At 43.5% G+C, this 22074-nt stretch overlaps 3 protein-coding genes across 3 annotated transcripts in view; 1 reads left to right on the forward strand and 2 right to left on the reverse strand.

Annotated features, from left to right (window-relative positions):
* tenm1 (teneurin transmembrane protein 1) overlaps positions 1–7589 on the forward strand; it is a gene marked incomplete at its 5' end in the record, with an annotated part of 159791 nt that extends 152202 nt beyond the window's left edge. Inside the window, 5 exons of the mRNA XM_084549760.1 lie at positions 431–642; positions 1976–2277; positions 2871–3577; positions 4267–4409; positions 5893–7589. Of these exons, the coding sequence (XP_084405886.1) occupies positions 431–642; positions 1976–2277; positions 2871–3577; positions 4267–4409; positions 5893–6648 (2120 nt within the window). The 3' untranslated portion in view covers positions 6649–7589. The remainder of the gene's footprint in view (positions 1–430; positions 643–1975; positions 2278–2870; positions 3578–4266; positions 4410–5892) is intronic.
* A 1037-nt stretch (positions 7590–8626) lies between these two features.
* Positions 8627–11916, reverse strand: sh2d1aa (SH2 domain containing 1A duplicate a). The gene is made up of 3 exons (XM_084549304.1): positions 11341–11916; positions 10973–11036; positions 8627–9377 (listed from the first exon to the last, which is right to left on the reverse strand). Exons 1-3 carry the CDS (start codon positions 11475–11477, stop codon positions 9081–9083), a joined length of 498 nt encoding a protein of 165 aa, XP_084405430.1. The 5' UTR covers positions 11478–11916; the 3' UTR covers positions 8627–9080.
* Positions 11917–14410: 2494 nt separating this feature from the next.
* On the reverse strand, positions 14411–18610 carry agtr2 (angiotensin II receptor, type 2). Its single transcript, XM_084549597.1, has 2 exons — positions 18087–18610; positions 14411–17535 (listed from the first exon to the last, which is right to left on the reverse strand). Exon 2 carries the CDS (start codon positions 17467–17469, stop codon positions 16204–16206), a length of 1266 nt encoding a protein of 421 aa, XP_084405723.1. The 5' UTR covers positions 17470–17535; positions 18087–18610; the 3' UTR covers positions 14411–16203.
* Positions 18611–22074: the final 3464 nt, after the last annotated feature.

The raw sequence follows: 22074 nt of genomic DNA on the forward strand, positions 1-22074 counted from the left end.
TCTCGAATAGCAGCATAATGGTGTTTCATTAGCAGGCCTTTTTCTTCCCAAATGGAGGATGAGCTGCAGAAGTGATGAATGGTGTTGTTAAAGTTGATGTTCTGACATTAAGGAGCACATTGGCCCATCATGGCTATTGTCTTTAGATTTCATTATCTCTCCATATTAAAGGTCACCACTGGAAATGCCATAGTGGTGTGGGGATAGTTAAACTGAATGGATTGCACTTCGTGTGCCTGTGTTAATGATGTTGAATTAGTCCTTGATTTGAACTGATTAGACAGGCTTGTATGGGTAGTGTGTTGGCCAATTTTAAGTCCCGTTTGTGCAAATGTATGTGTGTGCAGCTCACGCTCACTAATGATTGCTTTGAAACGTTATCAGCATCAGTCAATTTCCAACATAAATCTGTTGTGAATACTCTGCACAGGTCCGCTGACGAGTCGGCAGATCTTCCGCTTTAGCGAGGAGGGCTTGGTCAACGCCAGATTTGACTACAGCTACAACAACTTCAGAGTCACTAGCATGCAGGCGGTCATCAATGAGACCCCTCTGCCCATCGACCTGTACCGCTATGTCGATGTATCCGGACGGGTCGAGCAGTTTGGCAAATTCAGCGTCATCTTCTATGACCTCAACCAGGTACGCAGCTATCAACAATATACATGAATATCTGTCTATATCTATCTATATCTAACTCCGCTCCCTGCCCGCTTTGTGTACTGGTTTAGTTCCTTTCACACTGTAAACTTAAAAATGCCAGTAACTTGAAGAAAACCTCAGTTTAAAGCTAAGCTATAGCTAATGATCGTTTCTTTTTTCAACTCAAGACTATGAGTTAAAATAACTTACTAGGTTACATTATCCATTGAAGAAAACTCATATTATCCTGTCAAATGAACTCACAGTTTCTCACCATTTCAACTAAACAACGTAACTATATTCATATCAATTGCCACCAGTGTTTTTATTCCTACTTAGATTTCAGACATCTTGCTTGTTCAGAAACATTTATTTCAAAATACACTGACAAGATGTTCAAAGCTTGGGTTTGGCATTTGGAACAATGCCCTCACTTAATGCCATTTAGAGAGGAGGATATTAAATCTGATCCACCAAAAACAGCCTCTTTGGAGTGCATTCCTGGTAGGGAAACAGGTTCTAAAATCCACCCATCTATTTGGGTTGGCTTATGGTGCCAATAGTTATGCTGATGCTGTAATACCGTGGTTTAATGCTCTTTTGTGGAGCCTTGTTTCAAAGGTATCGCAATTTTCTAGTAATAGGTCTGTCTAATCAATCAAAATGTGTCTATTTTTCTTAGTATTCATATTATATCACCCCTCTTCCTCCCCCATAGCTCTGTTCAACTCAAAACTTACAGACAAGAGTTAAATGAAAACTGGCTCACACCAAGTCCAGTCAAATTTGAAAATGTATAAAACTGAATTCAACGGCAAAAACTTTGACTATTTGACTATTAAAGGGAGGAAAAATGTTCACATAACTTAATGGGGTTGTAATGTTTTACAGTGCAGCCCATTGCTTTGTTTTTATGGCCCCTCAGCTTTATGTGTTGCTTCAGATTCACTGTTTTCAACAACTTTGCATCCAGCACCCACCTCATGGTGCCTGCTTGGCCTGGCACCAACGCAAAATGATTAGCTTGTCAACATAGCATTTTAGCACAGAAGCCAGACCAAATTCCCCTTACTCGCAATTTTTTGGAGGCCGTAAGTTGCCACCACTCTACAAGTCCGGTTACACTTTTTGGATATACTTGGATGACTGAGAACCTTCACAGACTTACTCTCCACACGCTCTGTAATGAAATCCAAATGACATGTTACCAGACTCATATTCTGATAAGAGTCTGTCTATGCTAGGCTAATAGCATTTAGCAACTCCTATTTTTTTTTTCTTTTTCTTAATTAGACCAATAAAGTCTCACGGTTGATTGTTTGTGGGTGTTTAGGTGATCACCACCCATCTGATGAAGCACACCAAGGTATTCAACTCCTACGGCCAAGTGGTCGAGGTCCAGTACGAGATCCTGAAATCCATCGCGTACTGGATGACTATTCAGTACGACTCGGCGGGACGTACGACCACCTGCGACATCAGGGTGGGCGTGGACAACAACGTGACCCGCTACACTTACGAGTACGATGCAGACAGCCAGCTGCAAAGTGCCTCGGTCAACGAGAGGCCTCAGTGGCGTTACAGCTATGACCTTAACGGAAACATTAATCTGCTCAGCCATGGGACCAGTGCTAGGTAAGTCTCCACCTGCTACATGTGCATTTTACACTGGATAATGTAATGAAAATGTAAGCGTATTTTTTGGTTCTACACTGGTTCTGCGTGATTCTAGGGATGGCATTGACCACTGACTTAGATAATAATAATAATTTCACAGTATTATAACAACTATTTGGGATATTTGGTTCAAAATCTGCTCAGACAGTCACGTTCCCAGGTTAAGGTCCTATTGACTCTGGTAATTGTCTAAATTTTCAACAGCAAATATTTCTCATTTATTTTCTGCAGCAAGTATTTGAGTTTTTTTGTCAAATATCTGGACAGATTCACTAAATTTCACAGGTCTGTGTAGTTCAAGAATCTTTATTGTCGTTTTACAACAACAAAGTCTGCTTGAGCCCCATAGGGCAGAATACCATTTTCTTAAAAGTGCTAAAATAACTAAAATATGACTAAACCTAAACTGTCTGGGAAAGCCCATAGCTGCTGCATCTGTGCATGTTGCCATCTTCTGTCAATAATCAATAATTACCAACAAAATTAAAGATATACCCATGAGCCTCATCATCATCTTTGTAAATCTAAAGTGGTATTGTGTCTGATTCCAGGCTGACGCCACTGCGCTATGATCAGAGAGACCGCATCACACACCTTGGCGAGCTGCAGTACAGCGTGGATGACGATGGCTTCCTCCGCCAGCGGGCGAATGACCTGTTCGACTACAACTCCAACGGACTGCTGACACGGGTCTTCAACCGTGTGACCGAGCGCACCGTGTGGTACCGCTACGACGGACTGGGTCGGCGCGTGGCCACCAAGAGCAGCCAGGGCGAGCAGCTGCAGTTCTTTTACGCTGATTTGTCGCACCCCACCAGGGTCAGTCACTTGTACAACCACAGCAGCAATCTGATCACGTCGCTGTACTACGACCTTCAGGGCCATCTCATCGCCATGGAGCTGAGCAGCGGGGAGGAGTACTACGTCGCCTGCGACAGCGTGGGAAGTCCGAGGGCAGTTTTCTCTAGCAAGGGCCGACTGGTCAAAGAGATCCTCTACACCCCCTATGGAGAGGTTTATCAGGACACAAACCCTGACTTCCAGCTTGTCATCGGCTTCCACGGTGGCTTATACGATCCTCTCACTCGACTGGTCCATTTGGGCAGGCGGGACTACGACACACTAGCTGGCCGATGGACTTCACCGAATCATGAACTGTGGGGGGAGCTGAGCAAGGAGCCGAAGCCGTTTAACTTGTATGCTTTCAAGAATAACTGCCCAGTTGGAAGGGTGGAGGAGGTGACAAAGTTTACTACAGGTGAATTTCACACATTCTCACACACTTCCATTTAACACTGAATCAGAGGCCGACTGACGGATACAAAGAGAAACAGGCAGATTTTTACTCAGCAACACCTACTCCCACAAGCACACATGCACGGGAAACATCTGCCATAAAGAATGAGTGAACGTGCCACATAGCTAACCACAGGTGAGCTTTGTGTTACAGAGAAAAGATGTGACAGAGAGAACGTACAGGCAACAGAAAGGACAGCTATGCCTCTGATCACATTGTTTTTTTTAACACAGGCTTCTCTGTTTTGTTCCCTCTGTCTGTCAAGAACATACTGTTTCCCCAAGAGACAAAATAGAATCTCGAGCGAGGGAACGAGATGGAATAGGAGAGTAGAAGATGAATACAGGATGTTGGTGGGGGCGTATGTCCTTCTGGTTAATGGAACATTCATTTGGCCTGTCACGTTTTCCTGCAGCAGGATTGTTTATTGCAGAAGGAATCTGTTTGTGAGGGGAAACACTGGCCGACCCGCCTCGGCCGCATATTATTCTCATATATAGTGTGATTTCCTGTGCGAGGTGTTTTTTTTCCCCTGGCCTTACGACTTTTTGTTTGCTTCCCAGTATACGCATTATTTTCTAACTTTCTCTCCCTCTGTGTACTTTTTTTTTTTTTCCCCTTTCCTTTCTTGTGTGTCTGTGTGTGCCCAGACATCGGTAGCTGGCTGCAGCTATTTGGTTTCCAGCTTCATAATGTTGTCCCTGGCTTCCCGAAGCCTGAAGTGGGCAGAATGGAACAAACATACGAACTGATGAAGACCCAGACCAAGACACAGGACTGGGACTCCAGCAAGGTGAGCACTGCACCACTGCAAACCTCATTGAGCTGCAGCACAGGAACTGAAAATGTATATTGTTGTGCAAAATGTATGTGGTAAAAAGGTGTGTCAAACTTAACCCACTAATAACCTGTTAACGCAAACTCCTTTTAACGCATGATTAACACATGCACGTTACTGTGGCCATCAGCCCAGCTGCACTTTGAGTAATCAGAAAGTGGTGAAAGAAGCATAGCACCTTGAAAAGTTGTCATGATTGCGGTAGTAAATAACTTTACCCTTAAGCAAAAAAAGAAAAGTGGCACCACCACATAAGTTGGTACGTGGTTTTTATCTGCATTCGCTGTCAATGGGGTCAGGGATGAAGCTAAATAAAATGCCTGGGCAACAATATTCTTGACAGTATTCATACATTGTTTTGAATTGCTGCATTAATAATAAAACACATTAGCATAAAACTAATTTGTTCACTCCCATGTTGATGAGTAATAAAACTTCAACTTAAAAAGTACATTATAAACAGTTTTTTTTTTTAAACTGTGATTTATTTGTGTTAATGACTCATTAGCTACTGAAATCGTGCGATTAATCGCGATTAATTATTTTAATCTATTGACTGTGTTCGTTCTTGGTATTGTCACCCCTCCTTTTTCTTTTTCAGTAGAGCATTTTTTTTTTAAATCAGACTCTTTTGAATGAAATCTCGGTTATTAAATAAAAAGAAACTCCAATAAAACTGTTAATCTACAATCAGCAGTGATTAAAGCGATATTTCATAGAGTTGAAAAAGGAAAATGTCTCGTATTTGGCAAAATATTGATTCATGTATATGCTTACACAATTAATTTGTGCACTTTTGTGTTTATTTCTTTCATTATTACACATAATTGATTAATTTAATTAATTTAACCCTCAGGGCCTACATCTTAGTGTAGAAGCATAAAGACACCAATGACCTGGCTTTGATGGTTCTTCTAATGTGTAACACGGATCCATGATCTATTTAGAATGAAGATAGATGGATGGATGGAGGGATGAAACAATTAAACTCCTAATTAATTTCATTAAACAATATGATTATCAAAATACTATATGTCATAACGTTCCAAATATATGTGAAGATTATGTAAACACGTTTTTTTATAATAAATGGAGGTTCGGTGCAGTTAACTGTGCTCCCCTGTTGCGTATCTAGCATTTTAAATCAAACACTTGATTACATTTTATATCATGAATTTAGACATATTATTTAGCGCCACACTAAACTATCACAATAGTTAGTATTTGATTAATACTATAATCATGACTGAATAACATTTGTGTGATTGTGCACGCCATCTCTCTAGTTTGTTGCATGTTAAAGAGAAATCTTAAAGGAGTCGTCGTTACTGTTTTTAGAAATAGCTTTGCTTTTCTGCCAGTCACAATCCCTGCTGTGAAAACATGCTGTGACTGTACATCAAACCTCTGAATTAAACAGTTTGTCCTGTTTTCCCAGGTGGCTTTGGGAATCCAGTGTGAGCTGCGGAGACAGCTGAGGAGTTTCATCTCTCTGGAGAGGCTACCTCTTCTCTCAGAGCCGGTGGGATCAGCTTGCCACAGACCGGCACGACCTCCTCCCTTCGGCTCCCGACCCTCCATTCTCGGCCCCAGCATCCGATTCGCCGTCTCTCACGGCCGGGTCAGCGCGGAGGTCATAGGGGTGGCCAGCGAGGACAGCCGCAGGGTGGCGGCCATTTTGAACGGCGCCGTCCATCTCAGCGGGCTCAGCTTCACCGTGCACGGCTGCGACACCCACCACTTCGTCCAGTCCCGGCCGATCGAGGAGGACCTCGCCTTGGGGTTGGGAGTCGGGGGCCGCGTCCTGGAGAGCGGCGTGAACGTGAGCGTGTCTCAGATGAGCGCCATGGTGAACGGCAGGACTCGACGATTCGCCGATATCACTCTCCAGCAGGGGGCGCTGTGCCTGTGCGTGCGCTACGGCGGGAACGAGGAGGAGGAGAGGGCGCGGGTGAGGGAAGAGGCGAGGAAGAGGGCGGTGGACGGAGCGTGGGAGAAGGAGAAAAAGCGGGTGGATTTAGGGGACGCAGGGAGCCGAGCGTGGAGCGAGGCGGAGAAGCAGCAGCTCTTGTCCGGGGGACGCGTTCAGGGTTACGACGGCTACTACTCCCTGCCTATAGAGCAGCAGCCGGAGCTGTCCGACTGCCCCTCCAACATCCACTTTATGACACTGAGCGAGGTGGGGGGCAGGTAACAGAGACACGTGAGCAGCCCCCCACCCCACCAAAGACTGCCTGTTTCTACTCTACTCTGATTTGTTCTACTGTTTCTATACTGTATCAAAAAAAAAGAAAAAAAAAGAAGAAGAAAACGACGACAAAGAAGAACCAGAAGAGAGATTGGGGGGAAAAAAAACTTCCAAATGCCTTTAATTGTGACAAAATGATGGTATTTTATTATTATCGTCCAGTTTCTCCGATTTCTAACAGTGGCACAAGCAGTGTGGTTTGGCTGTGGCTTTGCTTTTTGTATCCCGACTGACGGACGGACGGACCGACCAACAGACCGAGAGACCGACCGACTCACTGACGGACTGACTGTGTCTGTCATTTTGCTGTTTCAACACTGTTCATCATTTCGGACCCCGCATCACTGAACTGTAGAGGTGAAGACTTTTAGGATTGCCAGTGACTAATCCTCAAATCAAGAGCTCTCCGGTTGCCATTTGAGTTCCTACATGGTTTACCTCGGATATACTATCGTTTACATATTGTGTAAGAGAGGCCTTGTCGACTCTGACACTCCCCCTTTAGAGAAGGAAACCTCCTGTGGTTTTCTGCCTCTGGTGTGCTCCAACAGTAGTTTGTATGAGTGTGTATACTAAAAATCAAGAATGTACATAGCCAGTGCTTTCACACTGAAAAAAAAAGTGCTCAACTGGAAACTCTGTTGTTCATAAGTGTCAGTATTGTTAATCAATAGAAAAACAGTTACATTTTTGCAAAGAATTATACATGGCTATAGTAAATATTCTCGCTGAAAAATCTGACTTTATTGGGTTACGATGCTGATTAAAGTTATTATGTGTGAATTACCAGAGTGCTCAGTGGGATTTCATAGACATCGTTGCTTGTTATTTGTCTCCTCGTCTGCTCTCTCTCTCTCTTAGTCTCTCTCTCTGTCTTAGTCGCTCTCTCTCTCTCTATCACGTCTTCTGTGTATCTGCCGCCTTCCCTCCACACATTTGTTGTGCTCCCTTTGTTCTCGTTTCAGGGAGTTTGTTACTTTCAAATCTGTGCTGTCATTATCACCCATCATTATGGCTCAAGCCGAGTTATGCATGAGGAACCTGCGTCTGTCAGAAGAGTGGGAGAAGAAGAAGAAGAAGGAGAAGAAGAAGAAGGAGGAGAGTGTGTGTGTGTTTGGGGGGGGTTGGAACACAGAGGAAGGGAAAAAGAAATGTGACAGCTGAGGCTCAGCGAGTGGGTGTTGAGTGCAGAGGGGGCAGGACCTGGAGTTGGCTGTGCCGTTCTCTACAGCTTGTCTCCTCTCATTAGGAAATGCCAATCAAGACTACATGTGAACCACTTCCAAGCCTCTCCCCACCAAAAGTTAAAAAAGAAAGTAAAGAAGTTTGTTTTCCTTTTTTTTTCTCTGTTTTAAATCTAGCTAGCACTAATCCACTCGCCGCCCCCCCTACACGCACACTCCACTCGCCTCCCTCCCTCCCTCCCGCCGTCACTCCGCCATCTGCCCACCATTAATTGTTTGTGTTCCTCTCCTGGGCTGCGGATGACAGAGACGCACAATGCATATGTTCTGACTGCTGCGAGCAGGTGATATACATTCCTGACTAGCGCCGCGCCGATCGGCGGCGATGCACCTTTCCCTCCTAAACCATATGCTCCCCTAGATACTGTCCAACCTCATCTCTGTAGTGAAAAGATGGAGGGTCCGGTTGCTAGGAGACCGCTGCACTGAAGAATTGCCTGGGCTGAATGGATGCTCTCTCTCTCTCTCTCTCTCTCTCTCTCTCATACACTTTTCTTTTCCATGTCCCTCTCTCTCTGTCTGTCTTTTTTCTTATGAGGCACCCATAATGTCAGTCATGTGAATGACGGACCCTCCCCTCCCTCCTTCCCTCCCCCTTCCCTCCTTCTTCTTCTTCCGAGTAGTCATCCTTCCCTCCATGGAAATCAGTTCTTCAATATGTCAAATTGAATTTTTTTTCTGCCCACATTATGTGTCAGAGGCAGGCTCGGCTGCGTGCGGCTGCGTACCCGTGACCTTATTTAAAGTAGTTTATTTCAGCCAATATCATTTATTTCCTTTGCCATTCACACAACTCTATTGCATTAAGAAAACACAGCACAATATTTGTTGTCAACTTACGTATGCAGTAATGGATATTAATGTGCCAGCAGCTGTATATTTTACATCACACCCCTTGAAAGTTATGGGGCTCACTCTTTCTCTCTGTCTCTCTCTGCTGAATTTGCAGAAAAAGAAAAAGACAAAAAAACAAAACAAAAAAAATACACTGGGAGATCTGAGTCAACACGAGTTTGAAAAACAGCAAAAAAAAATTGCATTTACTTCACATGCAGCATGTCAAATGAAACTGTAGGAATTAGTCCGTTTTTTTTTTCTTTGTAATTAGGCTATTTGACGGCTTAGGGTTTGCCCCTAACCAAAAGCTTGCCGCACCTCCTTCTTGTTCCTGTTTTTCTGTCCATGTGCAGCGTGCTGCCTCGGCTGCTGCTGCTGCTGCTGCTGCTGGTGGTTGAAGTAAACGCCTGGGCTGCTCTGCGTCTGCGACAGGCTATTACCGGCCGTCGGTTCCTCCGTGTATGTATGTTGCGCTCGACTCTGAGCAGTGACAGGGTACAGCAGAGGCATGGCAATTCCTTGTCCGGGCTTCTGGAAAGCTGTTATCAAGTTCTTTATTTGCCGGAAATATCGTTTTGGCACACCAGGGCTGGTCTGAAACACAAGAGAGAGTGAAAGAGAGTTAAAAAAAAAAATAAAATAAACCAAAGAGGGGAATTCAAAGCGTCTCCATCTCCACATCAAACCCCGCGGGGGTAATGAAGAGGACGGGACGGGCCTGTGTTGAAATGAGCTCTCACAGATTCACCTTATAAAAGACATCAGACGTACAAGTGCAAAGAGATGGACTGGGAACTGTGCCAGTTCTTTTATATAGCTGATCCACACTGAGCTTGTGTTAAACAATAAAAAGAGACATTAATAAATAAGAGGAAATTAGATAACATCTGTAAAATCTATTGCAGAAAGGAGGGAAATATAATGAACATCAAGGGGTTTCTAAGCTAAATTTAGAAAACTCAGGATGCAGCTTCCTGTGAAAACATTCCCTCCCCTGAGATTTTTTTTTTTTTGTGTGTTTTGTTAGTCAATAAAAATCATTATTTCAGCATTTATCTTAGAAACTTGAAGTGTTTCCTCGTCTCAACAGCTTTGCCCGTGACAAAATAACACAAAGATCCTTTATAGAAATCATCTGCGGCCGTGAGTGAAAAATAAGATGAATTGTTTTTCTGGATCTCTCGGTGGGAGCTTTGCTTTATTTCTAATTGATAGTGCGCACACATCGGTTTCCCATTCGTTTGTTTGCCCACAGCTGTCACTTTTATATATCTGAACCCCTTGCGCCTTGGAAACTACCATAATTTTGTCAAGTAAGGACTTTAAAAAAAAAAAAAAAAAAAAAAAACATTTTTGTGTTTTCATTCTTGCGCCATCAATCACGCGGCGGCGGAATGGTGGAGAATGTGTCCTTTGAATGCATTTTAAAATCATTTAATCAAACGCGGAGAGCACTTCCCGCAGCACGGCACTCCGGCCACAAGTGCTACCTCTGTTCCCGAGAAGATTTCATTAAAGTGATTGATATTGCGCATGAATAATGTAAAGTGTTATTGAGCTTGTAGTGAAATTTCTTGTAATTCCAGCCTTCTTTCACCCCCCCTCTCCCCTCTATCCGTTCGCTCGGTGCTGTCAGTAAAAATGAGCGGGAGGAAAATGTCGTTACAACAGCGTGGAGCTCAGTCGTCAGAGAAAGACATAGCCCTCAGATGTCTCTATACATTCCCATCTCTGGGTGTTTGCCAGCCCTCAGTGCTCAATTACATATCCCATCAGAAATGCTGTCAAACGCAATTCTACGTTTCCCCATCTCTAGAGTATATGCTGATGCTGTGGCATCCTAAATTTGAGGTTGGGGTGAAGGGAAAGAGAGAGAGAAAGAGGAGGAGGAGGAGGAGGAGGGGGAGATATCTCACAGGGTGTTATTGCTAAAGCAAAAGAAATGCACCCGTCTCTCAGCGTTGTCACTCCTCAAAACAGAAAAAAAAAAAGAAAATGTTTGCCTCAGATTCACAGCTTGTTGAATTGTGCTGGCACCGAAAACACCTTCTAAACCAATAAACGCCAACCAGGGCCAGACGGATGTGCAGCTGTTCTGCCGGCTCTGTAGAGTTTTTTTTCACAACACAGAATGAAGCCACAACAACAATAAAAATAAAGACAAAATAAAGAAAGATAAAATGTCTCACTTCTGCGGCCCACGAGCCTGCCTCATCCTGGTGGATCCTGTATGTGTAGACGTATCCGTCGAACCTGCGCACACAGATAGGCACAGATTAACCCTTGACCTTTTTGGTTTTAATGAAACAAGTATTTGACCCAGCTGTCAGTGCCGCTTCTCCTATGGGACTCTTTATTTCACTCTCAATAGCAGACCACGCTTTCACTTTGGATTTCACTTTCTTTAGCCTTTTATTTTCTGTGAACGTGAGCAGATCAATAATGTTGTTGTGACGGCTGAAAATAGGATTACACATGTGCTGATGTGATTATGAGGCTTGCGTAAGAGCCAGAAGATGCAGACCAAAGTTACTGTGCAATTTGTGTTTATACTCACAGCACACACAGGCAGAAGACACCCTGCACAGAGTCACTGTTGCGGATCAGGTAGCACCCGTTTCGCCCGTCCTGGCCCAGCCGCCTCTCGCCTTCTTCCTTGCCAATAGGTCCGTGGTAGACAGGCAGTTTATCCATCACGGCTTCTCTCCAGATGTGGCTTTTTTGTTCTGCCCCCAAGATCCAACTCCCCTCTCTCTCTCTCCTTCTTTCTTGGCTTCAACTTTTTACTGCAGGCAGTCCTTTTTGTCTTCACTGTGTATCCTCTAGACTGGGAACACAGGTGAGGCAGCTGTCCAGCCTCTCATCTGATACCTGCCTCTTCTTCTTCTCTGTGTTCAAATGCTCTGTTCAGGGAGCCTGAGCTTTTTGCCCAGCGAGCTTTCTGATTCCTCGCCCAGACTGACGGCAGCTCTCTCCTACCTCTAACCTTTATGACAGCCTTCCTCTTTCTCTATAAGGCACATTCTCTATGTGTGTGCGCGCACACCCTCAAAATGTGGGCTCGTTTATCTCTCAGGAAATGATTGTATTTTTCGACAGGAAACTACTTCAAACGGAGAGCACAAGAGAGGGATATACGTATATATATATATATATATATATATAAAAAAGCAATATCATTCTTTTCACACACATTGTACGTGACACATGCAATGACCCGTTTCTTCCTTCACTTCGCCGTCTTATTAGCAGAAGTTTGCACGGGCCATCTGTTTACACTAGCAAAAATGCATTTACAGCCTGTTAGATGTGCAAAAAATATAAATAAAAAAATCCGTGTGAGAACATATGCACCCTCAGAAATTTTGCATTTTACTTAAACTGAAATGTTAAATGCTCCACTGCATTTAAGGTCTGCAGTTAAAAGTTAAAAAGTAGAGAAACAGGATGAGCTTGAAGTATGAAGAAATTGTTCTGAAGAAAAGGAAGTTCATCAGTATTTTATTATTATAACCAATGACGTGGAGCCGGTTTAACACAGCAGCAAAATAGACACACAATTAGCAAATACTCTTCAATCTTTGATGTATCTGGTGAAATGTAAAAAATATCAAAAACACTATCAAAAATTATATGTGTTGTTTAAATATTTTATGTAAAATCTTAATCTGGACCTACACATGAAAAACAAAGGCAGTGGACTAGAAAGGGAAGTGTAATCCACTGAAAGGTAAAGTACCTCAAAATGATATTTAAGTAACAGCACGTGAGGCATCTATTCTATGCTGCACGTGCTTTTATGTTATTTTATAGCACTATTTTGTTTTAGCTTCCAGAAATGCACCGCATTTGACCGCTGCTGCGATTTTCTCTTCTATACCAAGTGATTGCCTTCGCCTTTCTCTGCAGCCTATTTGCATTTGAGATGCAAATTGCCGACAATTATTAGATCGTACAAGGTCGTATTTATTGGGATTTTCACAAGCCCCGTACCAACGGTAGATTTACGGGCCGCCGTGTGGAATTTGTGATGCACACTGTTGTAGAGTGAAAAACATCAGGGATGGATTTGGCCCGTGGGCCTCTATTAGCCCACCGGTGACTTATTACTTCCCACAGCTGGCAGGGTGAAATGTTGGCAGTGCTTCGTATTTCTCTGCTTGTAATGAAACACAAACATAGAAACTAAAGAAAAGTAACAGAACAGTAGTTTACAAGGATTGTTCGGTTAAATTAAACTGATACATCAGACATTTCATGGCTGAAAACTAAAAGAAAAGCATCACCCACTGTACTCCTCAGCAGGCCTTAAACTGTCATACATTTACACGTGTGGTCAGTCACATGTCACTGGTTTGTCTTCTGTTAAACCTGTGGCATGCAGCTGCTCTGCAGAACAGAGAAGAACCGGCTAATGAAGCTGTGTGCGTAGACATTCTGCGTCACTGCGATAAAACTCATCCCACAATCTGTTCCGTCACTCGGAAAGTTCTGCCGTATCAAATTAAGGATCTAGTGATGAGAATATTCAGTGTTCACCGAATCTTAACACGCTGATAGTACCTGGAGTTTTACACTTTTGCGCCACGTTGAGGTTATCAGTTTTAGTTTGTGGCTAACGCTTACAAGTCCTTCACAACACCAGTCATTACTGCACATACCTTTCGATAGGTTAACCGTGTGATTCTCACATTTATCTTGCATGTGTTAGGGGTGCATGACTTTATACATTCAGAGTGGTAGCCTATACATGAGTCATCAGTCTGAGGCAAGGCCATCTCTCCGTCGGCTCAGAAAGATCATGAGCGGTGGGACTTTGGGCCCTCTGTCTGGGTAAGCAGCCAGTGGCATATTATTCATCGCATCTACAGCATTTTAGCGCCATCCAGTGGCAGAAGTTAAAGTGTAGAGGCAGATTTTCTCCCTTTATTGGTGCCATATTAATATGCGGAAACATCCAAGCTACGTTGGTTTTATAAAACAGACTAGAGCGGCAACTTTTCACCCTTTAGTCTGGAACATAAGCCATTCTAGGATTCTCAATCCGGCTTGCTTTCTAGTCTCCAAGAATCCCTCACCTGTCCAAAATCTAAATGACACCACACTGCATTGGCTGTCGGCTCACAGAGAGACAGGCCAGGGAGGGCCAATGCATGAATGCGGCGGATCTATACTAAACACAAATAGCAGACAGAGATAGATCATTGATTGGCTGGCGGCTCCCTCAACCAACACAAGCGGCTGGACTGGAATGCATCATCAGGACATTAGTATGAGATTATGATATCTGGCCTTGATATGTGCGCAAGCCATGTGAGGCATTCTGAGAGGGGAGAAAACCAGAAAGTGAATGTCCATCTGCCAGGCAGACAGTAATCTCAGCACTCTCATTCCCAGGTGGCGGAAGCTCTCAGTCACAGCTGTTAGAGGGTAAGATGGAGGAAAAGGAACATTAAAAATTGCAAATGGATTTGGTTTCAGGAAATCAGCGTATGTGTGGAGCTGGACTAAAATTAGCTACACGATTTCCTGCTTTAGTAGAATGTTATCTTTTGAAGGGTCGTACGAAATGAAGAGGTGGCATTTTGATGGAAATGTTTGTTCACTTTATTTCTTATCAAGTCGAAGAAATGCAGTGTTTTTCCGTTTCCTTTTAAACCATTTTTACAGTAGAGTACAATAAAAAGTTACAAGTTGAATACACACATAATATCTGGGAGAAAACGTAGCATTGGTATGACTTGTTATATATAGCATTTTTCTTTTAGCCTGTTTTGCTAAAGAAACAAACAACAAAGAGCATAAACTTAAATTTGCTTTATCTTATAAATTATTATTTTGCATCAAGGTTTTAACAAAATATAGAATGTAACACCTGCAGAACTACAAAACAGCTTTTACCAGACACGTTTAAAATAACACTAACTTGAGCGATAGCCCTAACTAGCCTCAGTTAAAGCTAAATTTACATTTACCTATTTCTTGAAATTCGCTAAATTAATTTAGATTTTACGACATTTATGAGGTTTCTTATTTTATAATTAATTATCAATAATGTTTGGCTAATCTGACTGTGAGGGAGAAATGAAGATAACAGCGACAATGGCTAATATATGACTAGCCTAGCTTAGCCTAGCTGTAGCTTCCCCTGAAGATTAAAGGCTTTTTCCTTCACTCAGTAACTATTTATTTATTATTTATTTATTTATTATTTATTTTGCCTCATGAGAGTTGAGACAAATAGTGAACAAAACTTTAAAACAGAATATGTTTTTGTTGATCTGGCGAAAAAATTAGCCATCTGTTGCATCCTTACATATCCAGGAGGTAGGCTACGGAGCAACAACACAGGCGGAAAATTAATAATTTGGTGGATGGTAAGTTAACATATAATGACTTTAATCCATTTATTTTTTTCATGAATATATTATGTGTTGGAGGAAAATGTCCAACAGCCTAATTTCAGTGTTACCTGCTTGTTAGCTTGCTAAATGATTCTGTCAGAACTTACTAAACATTTTCAACCGTGAAGTACATGAAATGTTTGGAGAAAAAGTGGTAACATCATCCACAAAGTCATGCGAACACCGCTGCTAGGCCACTGTTGCTGTCTAGAAACCACAGAGGCTAACAATTTAGCAAGCTAACAAGCAGGTAATGTAATGTAGTAAATGCATAAGCGTAATGAGAGGGGCATTCACTGAGATGTGTTTGTGTACACCTCGACAATATAAGTATTACTCAGTGAGTGTTTTTCTTTGTTTAAAGTTTATACCAACTCCTGAGCAAAATATGTTGTTCTTTAGCTGAAAAATGCTCCGCTACCTTTGGTAGCCAGTCGCTAACTGTATCTGTCAGCTGCTTTCTTGCTGAGCATATAATGTACAGAGACTTTGTGGAGTTTTGCCACCTGCTGTTGTTTTTTGCCAACACTATTACACTAGTGATCCATAACAGCAGCACAACATAGAAATATGTTCAGCCCAATAGCTAAACAATAAATTGAAACTCACTATGAAGCTCAGTAGAGTTGATGGAAGCTGTACATAGGTGATATTTCTCTTTAGGTACATCACTAAGAGCCTTCTACACACCTTCCACCTTCCATACACTAAGCATTTGTATTTGAGTTTAGTTTTTCTTAAAAATAATGACTGTCAAATTTAAAACACTTAAAACACATGTACAATTAAAATTTTTGACTAAACAGCGTCAAGATATTAAAAACTTATTTTCTCTGCTTCTTATTTTCTGTCTTTGTAAGGTGAAGTTGAGCTCTGCAGACTTAGTCCGATATAGTAACAGCTCCATCTCACACGTCTATGCGTATTGGAAGTAATTTGAAGTTCGTTCTTTGGGAGGTGTGAAACTAGTGGCAGGAATGGAAAGTCCTCTTGAGCCGAGGGAGGGGAGCGGTCTGCTAGGCAGGACCAGAAGGCTCCACAATCGCCATGTCTTTGAGGTCACTGAGTTTACGAGAGAAGGAGCTCAGCCTGGTGCTGAAGGAGCCCCTCTTCTGGCTGTGCTCCTCCCCACGGGCCTTCAAACAAGCCCATACACCCTTGCAGAGGCCCCCGAGACGGCCACGGAAATGGTTCCCGACAAAGCAGTAGAGCACGGGGTTGATGGCCGAGTTGGAGAAGCCCAAGCAGAGTGTGAGAGGGGTGAGGTTGTTGATGCTCCAGTTTACCCAGCAGCTGTCCAGCCAGCCCTCGCTCTTCAGCACGTTCAAGAAGGTCACGCAGTGAAAGGGGAACCAGCAGATGAAGAATGCTAGGACCACAGCGGCCACTGTCCACAGCACTCTCTCCAGCCCCCTCCCCTCCAATGCTCTGGTCCCACTGGAGCTGGGGCTCACACAGGGGGTCGGGGGTCTCTCTGGTTTACAACATCCCTCGTGGGACTCCACTGATTTAAAAGAGTGTGCGTTGGAGTGGTGTGATGGTTCTTGCATTCTTCCTAACCCCGTATCAGCCAACAAATGTTTACCAATGGCGCAGTAACAACAGGAAATGACAAGCAGCGGCAGCAAGAAGCCCAGAACAATCTTCATACAGTTCAGGGTCATGTACCAGACATGATCAGGATATAGAATCACACAGGCCTCCACATGAAGCGTCAGGTGGTAGGTATCCCTCACGGCGAAGGTAGGGGCTGAACAGGCACATGCCAGAACCCACACCAAAACGCACATAAGCCGTGCGCGTTTGGGGTCTCGTGCGCTCTGGGAGCGGAGCGGATGCACGATGGCCAGGTAGCGGTCCATGCTCATGCACGTGATGAAGAAGATAGATGCGTAGAGGTTGAGGTTATGGAGAGCTCCACAGATTTTGCAGGCCACCCGGCCAAAGGGCCAGCTGTAGCCCCAGGAGTAGTAGACGGCCCACAGCGGGAGAGACAGCAGGAACAACAGGTCAGACACACAAAGGTTCAGCATGAAGGTGTTAGCTACAGTTCTCCTCGAGGCATTGCCATGGGCCAACACACACACTGCCAAGGCGTTGGCTATAGTTCCCAGCACACAGATAACGCTGTAGATGGTGGGGATGACTGTGGTCATAGGTACATCAAGCCAGTCTAAGCAGGGGGGAGCAGAGGTGGCGAGGGAGGTGTTCAGATAGACCTCCGTCATGAAATAGGGGGAAGGGGTGGAGTTGGAAATGAAGAGGTCATTAGGGATTGCCATTTTGGAACTGGATGTACCCTTGCGTCACACAAATTGACTTCCCTCCTTGCAGTTTTCCAAGGTCAGCTGCAAATTAAAAAAGGCAGAAGCACATTTAAAGATTCAGCAGCCTTTTATGGACAAAGTTTCTCCACACAGTAATCTTTGACTTTTTATTAGCTGCTTCACTTGATAACTATAATCACAGCAAAAACGCATTACACCATACTTGATGTTGAGCAGTAATGAAATACGTAGGAGGGGTTGTAATCATTTGGCTGCTTATTGGATTCCTCGGAAACAGCTATATCGTATTAATGATTAAACTTTTGGAACATCCAGGCCTCAGATGAAAACAACAAAAACTTCAACTTAACTTTAGATTTAATACTTTTACAAGAAGCATAAAAAATTACAGAAATTGAACGTATAAGAGTGGAGCGCAGGAAATGAAATTTAAAGCAGTCAAGCAATAATATATGAAAAATTACATCCCCTAATAAGTTTTCTACACATACATACAAAAAAAGGTAATTATGCTCACGGCTGAAATAGTGATAGAAACAAGGAGATGTGCAGTAGCAACCCTAGTTCTTAAAGTTGTTTTTGAAGATTTTGGTTAAAAGAATGTATTTTACCTGTAACAACTGCGTGTCCGGTCCAAACAGCAAAGCAGCTTTTAGGGCTTCTTTTGGCTAAAGTCCATGCCTTGACTACTGCTCCTTGACCCCTCTAAGAGAAATCTGCACAGCTGAGCACCATGTCATTCCTCTGTGTGTGAGTGCCTGTGTGAGTGTGGAGAAAACAGATTCAAGGCTCTGAGAAACCAGATGAGGCTGATGGTCTTATAGCTCCCAGGAGCCACTCAGTGATTGCACAAGAGGGAAGTTGCTACACGTCATATCTTCATCATTACCAGAGGGGCTGGACTGTACCTGGACACAAGCCAGTCTGCAAAGGGAGAGAGAGACACTTTCTCTCTTTCCTTTTTTTTCCATCCCTCCCAGAGCCTCTACCAGAAAACACTTTAACTGAGGAAATCAAGTCAAGATGTGAGATGGAGTAATAGCTGTGAGTCCTGTGACTGCGCACACGTGGCCGCTTATCATACCTGAGCGAAATGAATGACACACTGGTGTGCTTGACGTGTCAAACTTACATACATAACTGTCCCCGCCGGGGGGCCCCTGACCTGGGGAAAGGAGGCAGCGTGTTAATTAGCAGAGCCTCTCACTTTGTGTCATATTCCCCCTGCCAGTGGTCAGATAAACCAGGCCACTCTATCTCAGCCTGCCGTGCATTAATCAACACAGTGTGCTCCAATGTGTTTACATGTGTGCGCTCTCTGCTCCATCGAGTATCTATCAGGATGTGACATGTTTTAATAGCCGTGGGAAAGCTTACAGTTAGGGCGAAGGATGAAGGCGAGGCAGAAAGCAGCAGAGTATTAAGAGAGCTGTCGCTGCATTCTTGCAGAATAGGAGAAATTGTGATTGCTGTGCGTTGCACAAATGTTAATATAGGATAGTTGTTCTTTCCAGAACGGACAATTTGTAATGCAGTGCTATTCTGCTGGTATGTTGGGTATGCACAATTGTCCTCACACACGCGCACGTTGCATGGTTGTGAGGACCCTCATTGAACATAATGCATTTGTTATATACTCACCCTAAACTCAACATCACGACTTAATGCCAGAGCACAACCTAAACATAGCTCTAACCTAAAATCTTAACTCAGGTCTGAGCCCTCATACAGCCCTTTGAAAAGTCTGTCCCAAGGTTTAGGAACGTCAAAAATGTCCTCCCTCCAAAGGTCCAAAACCCTCATAAAAATAGATGTACAACTACAAGCACACAGAGATCGACAGAAGCCAGTGGCCCTTAGTCATGACACACAGCAACTAAAAACTGAAATTTATAATGTCATGCTGGCCAACAGCAACAGAAGCAAAAACAGAACTATGTCTGAGCCTCACCACACTTCAGTTCTCAGTAATCCAGTCGTGGAGAATACAGTGTACATTTATTTATTTGTACATTTAGGATAAATACTACTTTTTTTTTTGTAAAAAGACCATAGATACTGTTGCCTTTCTTCGTTAACAGTTATATTACCGTTATAAACATTAAAATCCTGCTCAAGAGTAGCAGCCCAAGAACAGTACATAACAATTAAATAAAGTATTCTGATTGCATGTGGGATTTTTTTCCCAATACATTAAGTGCAGTTTGAGTTTGATTGCAAACATTTTTACCCACTCTAGCTGTCGCTTGCTACTTTTGCGAACACAAATAACTGGAAAACAAATGACATTTGCAGCCTCTGCTACTATTGCTCATTTGAGCATTATTAGGGGTGCACAGTCAGGACCATAGACAGTATAAATATGGACGGCGGAACAGCTTCTCAAGAGTGAACCCAAAGCAAGTAGAGCTAACCCTACTGACTGGCTGCAGTATAGGTCATAAACTCCACCTCTTCCCTGTTAGTGGATGGGCCAAACTAAAACACTAAAATACACATCACATCATTTGTTTTCAAAAATAGTTTCTGTCATTTTATGTAATTAATATAATGTTGATGCAACAGGATATGGCATAATGCCAACCGCTCTGTAATGTGGTCAGTTTTGCCAATGCATATTTATGCAGTCTATGGTCAGGACAGGCAACTAAGCAATTGTTTGAGGCCAAGTGAAAAAAATGAGAAAGCAGGCCCCCACATGGCTACTTTTTGTCATATTTAGCAATGACAACTATAAACCTCCTTAAGCTGAAGAAAGCCCCACAGTTCAGTGACATTACTCCATAACCCGCTCCAGGGCCCCTATTGTATTTACACAGATTACACTATTGGACGGGGGGGGGGGGGGGGGGGGCAGCACATGGACCCCCCCACAATCTAGGATTGCTCACTCACAAAACTGCTAGCATAGCTTCCTATTAAGACTTGCAAATACAGTTTTGTCCCGTAATATTACATCCTTGTTACTTCCACCTATGTAATCACAGTGAAAGCCTTACGGTCAAAATGAAGACGTCTTGCTGCCTCTTACACAACCTTACTCTCACTTGTTTAATCTCAGAGAGGCTCCTCTGAACGCCGTCAATATTTTGGAATCTCGCTTTATCTCATTTACAGGAAATCAATTAAAATGGCTCGCAGTGCACACGTTGACACACAACTCACTTCTTGAGGCATCTGTGGCATGTAAAACATCTCGGGAGTTAATTCAGGAGCACACACCGAGAGGATGAGCGATTAGCGGTTTAAGCGTGCGCGGGGGAGTGCGCGCCCGTGTGTGTTTATCTGCTGATCCAAACACGGGGACTTATTTACGAGGCAGCGTCTGTTCAGGCAGCAGATAAGCAGAGCAACTGATCAGAGAGCGTCAGACCTCAAATTACATCACAACCCTGTGCTGGACATCCATCAAAGGCATCAAAACTATAAATGAACAGATATGCAATTATGTAGTAAACAAAAAGTGTGAAATAACTCTAAATATGATTCATATTTTAGACTCAAAATAGCCACCCTTTGCTTTGATTACCACTTTGCACACTTGGCATTCTCTGGATGAGTTTCATGATGTAGTCAGCTGAAATCGTTCACCAAGCGCACCAACCTTGAAGGAATTCCCAGAGATGCTGAGCACTTGTTGGCCCTTTTGCCTTCACCCTGCGGTCCATCTCATCCCAAACCATCTCGACTGGGTTTAGGTGAGGTGACTGTGGAGGCCAGGTCATCTGGCGTAGCACTCCATCACTCTCCTTCTTGGTCAAGAAGCCCTTACAAAACCTGGAGGTGTGTTTTGGAGTCACTGTCCTGTTGAAAAATAAATGATGGTCCAACTAAATGCAAACCGGATGGGATAGCCGTGCTGGTGCAGTGTGCCTTCAATTTTGAATAAATCCCCAACAGTGTCACCAGCAAAGCACCTCCACACATCACACCTCCTCCTCCATGCTTCACGGTTGGATCCATGCATGTAGAGACCATCCGTTCACCTTTTCTGCGTCATACAAAGACATGGCGCTTGGAACCAAAGATCTCAAATTTGGACTCATCAGACCAAAGCACAGATCTAATGTCCATTCTTTGTGTTTCTTGGCCCAAACAAATCTCTTCTGCTTGTTGATTTTCCTTAGTAGTGGTTTTCTAGCAGCTATTTGACCATAAAGACCTGATTGGCGCGGTCTCCTCTGAACAGTTGATGTAGAGATGTGTCTGCCTCTAGAACTCTGTGTGGCATTGATCTGGGCTCAAATCTGAGGTGCTCTTAACTTGCAATTTCTGAGGCTGGCGACTCGGACGAACTTATCCTCAGCAGCAGAGGTGACTCTTGCTCTTCCTCTCCTGGGAGCGGTCCTCGTGTGAGCCAGTTTCGTCGAAGCGCTTGATGGTTTTTGCAACTGCACTCGGGGACACATTCAAAGTTTTTGCAATTTTCCGGACTGACTGACCTTCAGTTTTTGAAGTAATGATGGACTGTCTTTTCTCTTTACTTAGCTGATTGGTTCTTCCCATAATATGAATTCTAACAGTTGTCAATAGAGCTGTATACCAACTTGACTTCTGCACAACACAACTGATGGTCCCAACTCCATTAAGGCGGCAAGA

Source organism: Chelon labrosus (assembly GCF_963514085.1).
Source record: "Chelon labrosus genome assembly, chromosome: 8".
In the NCBI taxonomy this organism is placed as follows: Eukaryota; Metazoa; Chordata; class Actinopteri; order Mugiliformes; family Mugilidae; genus Chelon; species Chelon labrosus.

Coding starts and splice junctions, on each gene's coding strand:
- sh2d1aa (XM_084549304.1), bottom strand. CDS start 11,477: ATGGATAAACTGCCTGTCTACCACGGACCTATTGGCAAGGAAGAAGGC. Junction 11,037..11,340: donor GTCTTCTGCCTGTGTGTGCT/GTGAGTATAAAC, acceptor CTGTGTGCGCAG/GTTCGACGGATACGTCTACA. Junction 9,378..10,972: donor CAGGCTCGTGGGCCGCAGAA/GTGAGACATTTT, acceptor CTTGTGTTTCAG/ACCAGCCCTGGTGTGCCAAA.
- agtr2 (XM_084549597.1), bottom strand. CDS start 17,469: ATGGCAATCCCTAATGACCTCTTCATTTCCAACTCCACCCCTTCCCCC.